This window comes from Octopus bimaculoides, chromosome 25 (genome assembly GCF_046866305.1).
Source record: "Octopus bimaculoides isolate indiv1 chromosome 25, ASM4686630v1, whole genome shotgun sequence".
NCBI classification, from domain to species: domain Eukaryota; kingdom Metazoa; phylum Mollusca; class Cephalopoda; order Octopoda; family Octopodidae; genus Octopus; species Octopus bimaculoides.
In genome coordinates, this window is record NC_142952.1 from 32,798,821 (window position 1) to 32,813,527 (window position 14,707).

General features: G+C 38.9%; 1 protein-coding gene across 6 annotated transcripts in view; it reads right to left on the reverse strand.

Moving 5' to 3' along the window:
• Positions 1-14,707, reverse strand: part of LOC106884288 (serine/threonine-protein phosphatase 2A regulatory subunit B'' subunit beta) — a 145,179-nt gene that overhangs the window by 86,530 nt on the left and 43,942 nt on the right. The window contains exon 1 of one of the 6 annotated variants that reach the window (XM_089341920.1): positions 5,842-7,088. The exons of the other annotated variants lie outside the window; for them this stretch is intronic. Within the exon in view, the coding sequence (XP_089198046.1) occupies positions 5,842-6,099 (258 nt within the window). The 5' untranslated portion in view covers positions 6,100-7,088. Of the gene's footprint in view, positions 1-5,841; positions 7,089-14,707 lie in introns of those variants that run through there. 6 annotated transcript variants of the gene reach the window in all.

Genomic DNA, 14,707 nt, shown 5'->3' on the forward strand with positions numbered 1-14,707 from the left:
AATGATCTCAGATCAGGTCACTTGCTATGCAAGTACATCTCCATAATATATATATGCAAGGACTGTGGATTGACTCTTGACCAATGCCTCCATCTACCAAACTTCACTCATAAGCCATTGGTTAACCGAAAGCTACGATGAAAAGTGTTACCACCTGACAAATGTGTATGTTCCATGCAGTAACATTGAACACAAAACCATGTGGTTGGCTGAGAGGCAAACTTCTTAACCATACAGCTATACCTATGCAACATGAACATCTATGCTAGAGAAGGGCAAAATAGGGAAATGCAACAATCTAGTCTAGCCCAAAATATAAGTAGGCATAGGATCAAAGACGTTCCACCTATGACCATCCCATCCTATCCTTTTCTCAAAGTATTGTATGTCAAGGATTACAATTATCCAATGCGTCCCCTCCCTTTGCAAGATGTTAAGAGTACCACATAAAGGGGATTTGGCTACAATTTCTAGCAGGCTGGGCGACCACATGCATGCTCCATTAGAAGTACCAACTGCATGTGAAAAACCATGCTGTAGAGACAGCCATCTTTGGGAAAGACAGAGTTTATTGAGGTGGATTTTCTACAGCTGGAAGCCTTTCCTGTCACCAACCCTTACCTGTTTCCAAACAAGGTAATATTTCCCCAGGGCCAGATATGGCTTTCCATGGAAGACTGGAAATAAATGACACTGCTTGTGTAACAGTGATGTTTATTTACAACAATTATATGTCAAGACAAAGATACATACACACAAAGTGAGGGACTTTAGGTGATGGCCAACCAGCATGGAATTCTATAGAAGGAGGGGGAAAATGGCAGGGGGAAGGGCTTTTCAAAGTGTGGGATCTTGTATGAATAGTTGAAGTAAAACAAGGGCTTGGGTCCCCCAAGGCCTGTTGACCAATGTCCCTGATAATCCAATATACCTCTACCCCTCATTTATTACAATGTCCACTTTCAAACACTTATGTAGTTAAATGACTAATAAATGTATATATATTCATACCTATGTATATATACATCATCTCTTGCCTAATTATACACACACACATATATATGTGCATATACACACACATATACAAGGTGTGTGTGTGTGTGTGTGTAAAACAAGTATACACATTTTCAAAATTATTTAAATGCCTGATAATAATTAGAACAAAACATCACCCACACACATATATACACACAGGCACACATAGTGTTTGTATACACACATAATACACACACATACACAAATATAGCAAAACAGTGCTTCTATTAAATGTGCTGTGAGAGTTTGTGTACGTGGTGTGTGTGTGTTTGTATCACAGATACATATATAATAGAGCAAGACTCTGTGTGTGTGTGTGTGTGTGTGTGTGTGTGTGTGTGTGTGTGTGTGTGTGTGTGGCTGGTTAAATTTGATGTAGTTCACAGAGAAAGAAGATGTGAACCGCAACAAGTGACATGACTCGTCCAACACAGGTAACAGAAAGAACAGCTGTGAAATAATGATGATGATGATGATGATGATGATGATAACTATGGTGATGATGATGATGATGATGGTATAGTTTGCAGAACAATTAAGTCAACTTCGTTTTCAGAATTACTTTTGAATTATTTGTTTGGAATATGTAAAAAAAAAAAAAAGTTAAAAATAGAATATTCTTTAAATAAAAACAAAGAAATGTATGTATATACCCAGACACACACACACAATGTATATTTTTATTTATATCTTAGTTCAATTATAACAATGAGTCTAGTAACACACACACACACACACACACACACACACACACATATATATATATATATATATACATACAAACACACACACACATATACACACATCATTCCTCGCTTTGTTTCCTCAAAACTCTTTTTTAGCATGCATAGTTCTAAATGACATTTCGCAGGAATACGTTCACGGGAATGTAGATTACGTGATGTAGAAGTTTGCAACATAAATATATGGAAATAAAAAGTTAACAGTGCTAAAGATAATATGGAAACTGGTTGTAACATAAATGATGGAGCAGGGAGAGAAAGAAAGAAACGATTCCAAACACCCTTGATAATACTTTTTTACCCTTCTTTTTTTTGTAAATGTTGTCAACATAATCGTAATCTACCCACTTGAAAACGTATATCTGCAAAATTTCATTAAAAAATATAAGTTTTTCAAAAAGTTATGAGGGAACAAATTGTTGGGGCGCTAAACTATAGTTATGCCTGCAAATTTTATAACTAGTTATGTTGTTTGCGTGTGTGCGTGAATGGTGTGTGTGACAGTAGGTTGTCTTGGTATAACAAACAAACGAAAACAGTTCCACATTTACCGAGTTCTGTGACACAATAATTATATTTAGGTAAGTTTCCAAAGAGCCAAACTTGGCTATCCACCCACGCCAGTCACCAACTACATTAAACCTCCGAAAGGCAGGAGGCAAGCAAGCAGTCTGTCCGTCTTTCTACCGATTCTGCACATCCAAACAATAATAATAATAATAATAATTCTTTCTACTATAAGCACAAGGCCTGAAATTTAAGGGGGAGGGGAATAGTCGATTACAGCGATCCCAGTGCGTAACTGGTACTTATTTTATCGACCCCGAAAAGATGAAAAGCAAAGTTGACCTCGGCAGAATAACAATAAGAACAAGAAATGATAATGAGAAAATTAATGACAATAATAATAATAATAATAATAACAACAAGAGCACTCAGAGAGCGCAAACCTCCGCCAAGGCAACACCAATGTCCTCTCAACGATTAGCCGGAGATGATTTTTAAAATGAGAATATCTAAAATAAACTCGACTGCTCTCACAAACGAAGGAGACTAAGAATGAACCTGACCGCTCTCAAAAATTAAGTAAAAAAGAAAAAAAAACAGGAAAAATAATCCAGAATCCTTGTCCGGTACCGGATCGATCCCAAAATCTAATCAGTTCGTGCCAGTCATGTGGCCAAACATCCCTGAAAGTTTCATCCGAATCCATCCAATGGTTCTTGGGATATCTTGTCCACGGACAAACAAACAAACACGGCTGAAAACAATACCTCCGCTTTCTCTAAGACGGAGTAATAATAATTCTATTACAAGCTGAAGGTCTGAAATTTAGTGGGTGGGGACTAGCTGATTACCAACGATCCCAGTTCTCGGCAGATCCTTTTTTTATCGATTCCGATAGGATGAAAGCAAAGTCGACCACGGTGGAATTTGAACTGCATACAACAACAACAACAACAATAATCCTTTCTATTATAGGCACAATTTGGCGGGGTGGGGGCTAATCGATCACACCGACCCAGTGCGGAATTGGAACTTATTTCATCGCACCCCGGTAGGATGAAAAGCAAAGTCGATCTCGGGGGGAATCTCAACACGGAACGTAAAGACGGACGAGACGCCGCTAAGCATTTTATCCGGCGTTCTAACGATTCTGCCAGCTCGAATAATAATGATAATAATAATTCCTTTCATTGGCCGGAAGGGCCCAAGATATTGAGGACTACATCAAAAGACAAAATGCAACACACAACGGTTGGGGGATGCCGTTGGGGTTGGCATCGACCAAAGAGAGATTCAACAATAAGGGTATAACAATAGAATTCGGGAAACTAAAAAGAATCCCCAACAGCGATGCAGTCCACCTCAGGTGATAATAATAATAATAATAATAAAAACAACAATAATAATAATAATAATAATAATAATAATGATGATGATGATATTTGCCACAAGGGCATCAGATGAGAGGGATAATACAAAGACAGTTTACAATATATGAGGGGGAGAAGTTACATAAAAGATGAGAGGAAGAAATGGAAAGGGACGGGGGGAGAGAAATGAGATAAAAATATATGTAGTATACAGACTAGCGTAGCTCGGGTGTGTGCCGCCCGCGGTGGCCCTTCCGTTTTCCACCACCCACCCCCGGACCCCACAAAAAACATTGCTTACAGCGATAGCCTACAACAAGATGAAAAGTGCCGCCTGGGGGCGGACCGTCCCTACCGCGCCCACCTCTAGCTACTCTAGTGAGTATACAAAATAAGGGAACACATTCTGTGATGCAGTCTTCCTGATAGAGCAAAACCTCCAAGGAACCCCACAGATCGTGGTTTCGAATTCTGGCACAAGGCCAGTAACTTCAGGGAAACAGGTAAGTCGATTTGATCGACCCTAGAGCTTAACTGGTATTTATTTTATCGACTCCAGCAGAATTTGAACTCAGAACGTAAAGACGGGCGAAATGCCGCTAAGCATTTCGCCCGGCGCGGTTACGATTCTGTAAGATCGCCATCTTAAGAATCATAAATATTAAAAGTTAAAATTCCTCGCCCGAATACATTTTTGTAGGATCCTGTTGTTGTTTTTGAAAGGGGGACATTCGTAATACTTGCCGGGATTTGAACTCGGGATGTAATACGGACAACAATAAATGTATAAAACAGTGAAATGAAAGCAGTGTTCCTGCATGGGCGCAGTGCAATAGCTGGAACCAGTTAAAGAAATGAATCTTTAAAAAATGTTAAAATATTGATCTGGAAAGCAGTACTCCTGTATGGGCTGAAACGATCACAAGAATTTCGTTGTCCAAACGAACACAATTTTAAAACTTCAAATTCCTCGCCAAAAACAAAAGCGAAATAAAAAAAAAAAACAGATTCAAAACAATTCGGTATCTGCTGCTTTGAACGAGGGGCATTAATAATTCTTGATCGGATTCGAACATGGATCGCAAAAACTATATTAAATATATAAAACAGTGAACTGAAAGTAGTTTTCCAGCGTGACTGAAGCAGTGTCGTAGCCTGGTCTGAAACTGGTCAAAAAAGTGGAAGAATTCCTAAGGATTCCCTCACCCCCCCCCCCCCCCCCCAAAAAAAAACGGAAGGGTTTCGAAGACAATTCGGTACCCGATGCTTTGAAAAAATATCAGGTAATTCTCGGCTGCATTCGCACTTGAACGTAAATAAGGCAACAATAAATATACAAAACTTAGACGCATAAATAGTGCCCCAGCATGGACTGAAACCAGTTAAAGAGTAGAAGAATTCCGAAGAATTTCTATGTCGAAACGAACACAAGTTTTAGAACTTAAAATTCGTTGCTAAAACGGATAAAAAGAATAAAAAGAAACTTTCGAAAACAATTCTCTACCTGCTGTTTTGAAAGTGTCAAAGGTAATAATTCTCGGCTATATTGGAACTTGACACAAATACGGTAAAAACAGACAATGTACAAAACTGAACTATAAGCATGATCGGAAACCAGTCAAAAAAAAAAGATTCCCAAGAATTTCCATGTCCAAACAAAAACTGGTTTTAAAACTTCAAATTCATCGCAAAAAGGATTTATAAGAATGAGAAATTTTCGAAGAAAACTCTATATCTGTTGTTTTGGCAGAAGAAATAGGGCAACAATAAATAATAATAATAACGATTTATTATTATTATTATTATTATTATTATTTCTACTGTAGACACAAGGCTTTGAAATTTTCGGGGAAGGAGGCTAGTCGATTACATCGACACCAGTGCGTAACTGGTACTTATTTCATCGACCCCGAAAGGATGCCTCAGCATGGTTGGAACCCATAGAAGAATTCCCAAATAATTCCCATGTCGAAACGAACAAGTTTTGAAACTTAAAAGTCATCGTCAAAAAGGATTTCGAAAACAATTCTTCTACCTGTTGTTTTGGCAGGATTCGAACAGGGGGTAAATAACGCCAGAATAAAATAATCGACAAAATCAATCAAAAAGTACAAGAATTCCCAAGAATTTCCAAGTCCAAAACGCCAAAACACACACACACACAAAAGAGCGATTTCGATACGTACCTGAGAGGCACTGGTATTCTTTTGGTGACTTTCGCATGCGAAAGTTGATTTGGAAGGAAAGGGAGGCGGCGTGCACCAGCCGTAGTGTATGGCACCACAGGTAAGCTGGAGCCGTTTGAGTTCGGGTACATCGCAGACGGGGCAATAGTGGACGGAGCGCTGCCAATGGATGTCAAGTTTACTGCTGTAGTACAAAGTCAACCGGGAATAGAGAACTTGGGCAGAAGCAACTTTGGTCACCACATGCCTCTGCTGCATACTACCACGACGACGACTACCACAAGAGCAGCTACTACTGCTTCTGCTACTACCACTACTACTACTACAACAACAACTACTACTACTATTTCTACAATGCCACTGCCAAAGACTTCGACAACGCAGCCCTTCTTTTTTTGGCAGATGGCAAGAACTTTTCAGCACAGGCCGAAGAAACGGCAGCGGCGGCGTCAGAGGAAGAAGCAACAGCAGCAGCAGTAATCGTAGTAGTAGTAGTAGTAATCGTAGTAGTAATAAATGGTATTAATCGCGATGGTGGTGGTGGTGGTGTTGGTACCGAAAGGTGGAGGAGAGGATAACTCATCACACAATAGTTAAATAGCCAGATGCCAAGAGCAACAGAGAAAATAAAATGAAAATAAATGAATAAATAAAGAAATAGTTTGGCGAAGTAATTCCCTGATTCTTTCAGACCAAACTCCAAAAACTTGATGTAAACCCGACAACTTTGAAACAAATTATCCAAAGTTTGCTTCTGTTTTTCTTTTCCTTTTTCCGTTCGTTTTTGTTTTGGTTTTCGTTCTTCCTGAGCTAAGGGACCGAAAAAACTTATTTACTAGTATCAACTGCTGTTTGGAGTGGTGTTACGACGATTATTTGCAGTTTTCTACTACTGTTATTGCAGCGGCGGCGGCGGCGGTTGCCCTCCCCCCATGCGTAGATGTATAAAAAGATCCGAGTTTATATATATTGAAGATAGAAATGTGATTGAGGTAGAAATAATTTAAAACGAGGAGGAAAAAAAACACGTAAAGCTGTATATAAATATATATATCCGTGTGTATATGTGTGTGTGTATATATATATATATATATTAGCCGCTAGTTTAAGGCGAGAGAAAGAGAGAGAGAGAGAAACACGTGTTCCTCCTCTTCTCAAAAGTTTGGTCTCCTGAACATACGAGAAAAAGATGGTGTTGGTGTAGTTGTTGATGGTGGTGATGATGATGATGATGATAGGAGTTATGTGGAGGGAGGAGGCGGTATGTGAGTACCAGTAGACTGATAGAGAGTGGGAGGAGAGAGAGAGAGAGAGCCAATGGTGTGGGTTTTAGCAGGCAACACTAACTACCAAATATCCTTGATGATAAAATAAACAGAACCAAAAACGAAACGAATGCCAGAACACACACACACACATTTATATATATATATAATTTATATATATATATATATATATATATATATATATATATATATGTATGTATATAAATACACACACAAACACAGACATTATATAAACATACATGTGTCTGTGTATACATATATACATACGTGTGCGCGTCTGTATGTATATATATGTATATGTGTGTGTGTGTATATATATATATATATAAATGTGTGTGTATCTATACACACACATACGTGCGTGTGTATGTGTGTATTTGTGTGTGTGCATACGCATTTATTACTATTATTATTATTATTATTATTATTATTATTATCAATTGCTTATATTAGACTCAAAGAATTAATTTTCCTCTCACACTAATTAAGAAGTTTTATTGCTGCTGCTGTTGTTGTTGTTGTCAGGGGTGATGGTGGTGTGGTGTTGGTTGATAGGTCTTGCTGCTGTTCGCAGTGGTGGCCACGACGCCATTGGCGGCGGCGGCGACGACGCTGTTGGGTAACGACAGTATTGTTGGCGTTCGTGCTGTGCCACCCCCCTCCCGCCACCTCCCGCGGCAGCGGTGGTGGTGGTGGTGGCAGTGTTGTTATTGTTGTTGTTATTGTAATGATGCTTGGCATTAATAAGACTTATTGTTAATGGTGTTTGTTGTTAGTGATGTCACAGTGGTGGTCATGGTGGGGTTATAGCACTGATGCTGTTGTTCAGCCTTTGGCTTCAAACTAATTGAGCCGATTGACCTCCTGACTGACCTCCCTCCCGTCATCAAAGACAATCCAACGGCGACCAAACCAACTTTTGGTCCATATTAAAACAAAAGAAAAAAAAATGCGTAATGAGAGTGATTCGAGGAAATTTGGTTGCTATTTCTAGCAAGTCAAGTAACAGCATAGGTTTGGTGGTGTTGCTGCTGTTATAGTTTAACCCCAGGTCAGTCCTGAATGAACAGACTTATATGATCAGACATTTCAGTTGTGACCATCCAGTTTTATTCAGTTCGCATAGTTTAAACCAAGATAATGTGTCCTTTTTTAAGACACTATGGTACAAATCTGAGGGAGACTTTGGCTGTTGTTTCATGGAGACGAGTCATCTGCATGTTAATTAACAGAGGAAGCAGTGGGATTTATAATAGAGACAGACAGACAGACAAATAGATAGATAGATATACACATGCACTAGACAGATAGATAGATAGATAGATAGATAGATAGATAGATAGATAGATAGATAGATAGATAGATATACATATGCACTAGACAGACAGACAGGCAGAAAGATAGATAGATAGACAAACAGCTAGCTAGCTAGATAGATAGATAGATAGATAGATAAATAGATAGATAGATAGATAGATAGATAGATATACATATGCATTAGACAGACAGACAGACAGACAGACAGACAGACAGATAGACGGGGCTAGTTAGAGATAGACAAACAGACAGACAGAATAAATGGTTAGATGGATGGAGGTGTCTGATAGATGGTTAGAGAAGACAGACAGATATATACATAGATATACACACATAGATAACTGGCTGGGGGCTGGCTAAATAGACAGTTAGACAGAAAGAGGGGGGGAGTGGGGACAGAGAGATAAATATACAGATAATTAGATAGACAGAGAGATAACCATAGCTATAGAAATAAATATACAGTGATATAATTGTGAGGAAGCAAAGTCTTTCGAAAAGGTTGTCTACATGTAGGAAGGAACCAAAAGTCTTGGATAGTTTTGGAAATTTGCAGTGAGATAGTCTTTCTCAAAGACTTCTCTTCTGTAAGGTATTACATAGCTGACTAACACAGATTCACCCAGATCTAGTTACTTTCTCTCTCTCTCTCTATCACTCACTCACCTTCTCTCTCACTCCCCTTTTCTTTCTCTCTCAATTCTTATCTTACATTTTCTCTTCACATTATCTCCAGTTGTTTCCTCAAAGTTACACACACACACATAAATGTAGGAACGGTTGTATATAGTTGTATGTGTGTGTATAAATATAAATATATTTACATTCATATACGTCTGTTATATATACGCGCGCATACACACACACACAAACAGGGTGGGCCAAAAATCACAAAGGTGCTTCAATATTTAAGTTTTTAATATTTTGTTTTAAATTTACAACACCCCAGTATCATGTGTGTGTGTGTGTGTGTGTGTGTGTGCGCGCACACACAAAAATAATATTTCAATAATTTAACGCAACAAATGGAAAATTTCACAAAATCATAAACAGAAAATTCGTAGCTAAATTCTCATCAGTCAATATATATATATAAATATATAAATATATATATATATATATATATATATATACAACCGATGTTGGTGTGTTTACATCCCCATAGTTTAGCAGTTCGGCAAAAGAGACCAATAGAATAAGTACTAAGCTTACAAAGAATAAGTCCTGGGGCTGGTCCATTCAACTGAAGGCGGTGCTCCAGCATGGCCACCGTCAAATGACTGAAACGAGTAAAAGAATAAAAGAATATACACACACACACACACACACACACACACAAACATATGTATAGATGTCATCATCATCATCGTTTAATGTCCTCCTTCCATGCTGGCATGGGTTGGATGGTTTGACAGGAGCTGGCCAGACAGAAGACTGCACTAGGCTTCTGTGTCTGTTTCAACAGGCTTTTTACAGCTGGATGTCCTTCCTAACACCAACCACTCTGCATAGTCCCAGTACAGGTGAGGTAAGTTTTGACTAGGTTTTTACAGCTCGATGCCCTTCCAAATGCCAACCACTTTACAGTGTGGACTGGGTGCTTTTTAAGTGACCCCAGCACTAGCAGGGTCACCATCTGTAGAATCTTCAAGTCATAGTTATTTCTGTGCAAAATGGTATCAGCTGGTTACAAGTTCTCATGGAATGGATTTCATTTCAGAGATTTCCTTCTCCTAAAAGGATTGTCTTTCATTACCACCAATGAACACCATCAACCCTTCACGATATCGGATGTCCATTAACTCTCCTGAGTTCCTCCACTCTTTGATGGGCCTCATTTTTCATCCTGCAGGGTGTCCAGAAGTCACCCTCCTGCCCAAGCCAGCTTGCTGGGGTCGCTGGTTTAGTCATCAATGACCCAACTATGCAACAGGTTGTACTGGATTACATGTAACCTATAGCACAAGAGCAACCTGACATACATACATACGTGTGTGTGTGTGTGTAATCTCATTAAAATCCTCTCATACCCAAACATACAGGAACAGAGAGAGTGCAATGCACATACTCACACACACACATACTAGGGGCTGCTAAAAAGTTCATGGCTTTAAGGGTGTCATGAAAGGCCTGGTTGGAGGACCAACCTTCTGGAAACTGTAGTGGAAGCGGATACATCTCAAACTATGCATGAGTTAGCAGCAAGGTAAAGAAGCTGGACAAGTGGGTACTACATGAACTGAACGAGCATCAAATGACATATCTTGAAACCTGCTGGTCTTTGCTGTCACGGCATAAAAGCAAACCATTTTTGCATCATATTGTTACATGTGATTGGATTCTTCTCAACAATAGCAAGCATTCTGCACGGTGGTTGGATAGAGATGAAGTGCCAAAACACAATCCAAAAAAGAATATTCACCAAAATAAGCTAATGGTGTCTGTTTGGTGGTCCAGCACTGGGGTCATCCACTACAGCTTCATGAGACCTGGTCAGTCAATTACAGCGGATGTATATACATCAACCAGTTGGATGAAATGATGATTGAACTTGCAATTAAATAACTGAGACTGGTCAATAGAGACAGGCCAATTCTCTTGCAAGGCAATGCTTGACCACATGTCGCACAAAGAACGGTACTCAAGTTCCACAAACTGAACTTAGAAGTACTCTGTCATCCACCATATTCACCAGACCTTGCACCAACTGACTATCATGTTTCCCAGGCATTAGACAACTTTTTTGCAACGAAAAAATCTTCAAATCTGAAGAAGATGCAAAAACAGTCTTTCGTGATTTCATCACCTCTTGCTCTCTGGAATTCTTCGCTGCTGGAATAAATAAGCTACTGATAAAATGACAAAATTGTGTTGATAATTTAGGTGCACACTTAGATCAGCTGCACTGCTTTTTGTTGAGATAAAGTAAAATAAACTTTCAGTTCAAAATCAGACATTTCATTCTTAATGACTTGATTATATATATACATACATACATACATACGTACATAGATATATTAGTCTTAATATTTGTTTTTATGTTCAGTAATAATAAAAACAATTTTATAATTTTACATTAATCTGATGAGTTAATCTAAACTTTTATAGACTATAAATTTATTACTCTTTAATCAAAATATTGATTGTGACTTTGAAGTCACTGTCAATAATACTTTTGTTTATGGATAATAAATACAGATATAAATATATATTTCCATATACATATATATATATAAACATGTGTTGGTGTGTGTATATATATATATATCTATATTCTTTTTGTCTTTTGTGCGTAAGCGCACCAACATCACTTGTCAAGTGACGGTGGGAGGAGACAAACACAGACACACAAATACATACATATATACATATATATATATATATGATGGGCTTCATTCAGTTTGAGTCTTCCAAATCCACTCTTTGGTCAGCCTGAAGCTATAGTAAAAGACACTTGCCCAAGATGCCAAGCAGTGGGACTGAACCCAGAACCATGTGGTTGGGAAGCAAGCTTGTTACCACACAGCCACGCCTGCTCTTATATCTATAATCTATAATATATATATGTATATATATATATATATATATATATATATATATATATATATATATATATTGTAGAAGAGTGAAAGAGACGTAGAGAAGGGTGTGGGATACACACACACACACACACACAAACAAACACAGAGGCTGTATGTGTTAACAGACAAAGTTCTGATTAAGGCTGAAACTCTGTCTGAGGCAGTTAAGAGAAGATGTGCAGGCTATACCTACCACTCCTACCAGGGTGTGTGTGTGTGCATGTGTGCACAGGCATGTATGTTCCAGTATCTTGGCAGAGGCCTCAAGAAACAAAGACAAAAACAGAGAGAGGTGGGGGGGGGGGTGAAAGGAGAGAAGAGAGAGACAGGCAGACAGAGAAAGGAAGAGAGAGGGGGGAAAAGAGAGAAAGACAGAGAGATAGAGAGAGGAGGAGAGGAGGGAGAGAGACAGACAACCCCATGTTCTTAGCTAAGCCAGGAAGTAGGAAAGTCAAGAAAAGGTAAACCCTAACCCCTCCAATCCCAACACCCCACCCCCACCCCCCTACTGTTGCTGTGGATGTTGTTCATAATGGTGGTGGTGGTGGTGGTGATGGTAGAGGGCGGGGTGAGGTGGGGGTTGGAGGTGTTGCTGAAGAAATGAGGTAATTTTGCCACCAGCAAGCAAAATGGTAACAGCCATTCTACAGAATAGTGTATGTGTGTGTGTGTGTATGTGTGTGTGTGCGTGTGCGCGCGTGTGTGTGTGTGTGTGTGTGTGTGTGCGTGTGTCTGTGTTTGTCCCTCCACCATCGCTTGACAACCGATGCTGGTGTTTTTACATCCCCGTAACTTAGCGGTTCAGCAAAAGAGACAGATAGAATAAATACTAGGGTCGATTTGTTCGACTAAAGGCGGTGCTCCAGCATGGCCACAGTCAAATGACTGAAACAAATAAAAGAATATATATATATATATATATATATATATATATATATATATATATATAATGAAATATATGCATTATGTTTACAGTAGGCATGCTTCTCTTTCCCCTCTGATCCACAAAACACTTGTTTAACGCCAGTGATGGACAGAGATTGTTGAGAAACAGTAGCTTGACTTTGTTTTATTTATAAATTAAAATTGTTTTAATTCCCACCCACCCCCGCACCCTTTCACCAACAGGACTACAATTCACTTAACCCTACCCCACGCCCTCCTGACCCTGCTTCTTACTCCTCCTCCTCCTCCTCCTATTCCAATATGGGCCCTCTCCATTCACCGTTATCTACTCTTACCGCTCCTCGCATAAAACTGTACCAAATGTCACACCAACTGGCAAGATAGACACACTGTTTAGTCTACCTTGCTCCATCAATCACATCATACAGAGGCACAGACATGCATGCACACACACACACACACGCACAAATACACACAGCAACTCTCTCACACACACATGCATATTTTGTGTATTAACCACCACCACTACCACCACAATAGTGTTGCTGTTGTTGTTGTTGTTGTTGTTGTTGTTAATGGTGGTGGTATGACAGACACATTCAGATTTTGAATTTGAAATGAAAAATAAATTCTGTAAACGTATAAATGCACATGTGCAAGAAGATACCACCACCACCACCATCATCATCATCATCACTGCCACCACCATCATCACCACCACCACTACCATCATCAAGGGTTGGATGGGTTGTGTGAGGCCCTGTCAGTCACTAAGCATCTAAATCAGTGGTTGTCAACAAGGGTCCCTATGACCATTGGCGGGGTGAGGGGCCCTTTAAGATTCTCTTGCTAAAATTTATCTGCAACAAATCACTTCTACACAAAATATTTCAATATTTTTATTCAATTCCTAATAATATTTAATTATAGAAATATGGGATTTTTTAAAACATCAAATGGCTGTGAGGGTCCAGTAGAATAAAATAGCAACCAAAAAGGACCATACGAGAAAAATGGTTGAGAAAGAATGACCTAAATGGTTCTCAGTCATACATTAGTCTTATGGTATGATCTCTACAGCTGGATGCTCTTCCTATCACCAACCACTTCACAGAAGGTACAGGAGAAGGGGGTGCATTATACCATTGTACCAAAACTAGAGCTGTTGCCATGTCCTCAGCCAAACTTATGGAACCTATTTTGTTTCTGCTCATTTGCCAATTCGTTTACAAAAGGCACTGGGTGCGTTTTACCCACACCTGGGCACCAAACCATTAGTTAATCATTAATTAATGACATTAACATTTTTGTTAACAAGTTAACTTTGGAAATCATTATCACACTAATTAACAGATTTTTTATATGCTAGGCCACTTGGTTTTAAATTGAATTAATACTCAATTTATCACCCTCTATATATAAATACATAAATATATATATATAAATATATATATATATATATATATATATATATATATATATATGTATGTATGTATATACTTCAAAGCAATGCCCATTACCAAAATTTCCCAAGCAGGCTGTTCCATTGATGAGACCACTTGAAATTGGTCATAACCAATGGCATGCCAGTCAAGCTGCCCTTCTATCACGTATCACACATCCTTCTCATCACATGTCCTTCTTATCTCATCCATATCTCTTTACCACTCAAATATGTCTGTCGCTCTTACTGCAGTCACCAGTTAATCTATCACCCACGCATTTATCTCTTGTGCATCTCTCGCACTCATCTTCCTGTTGTTCGTCTCTCAACCC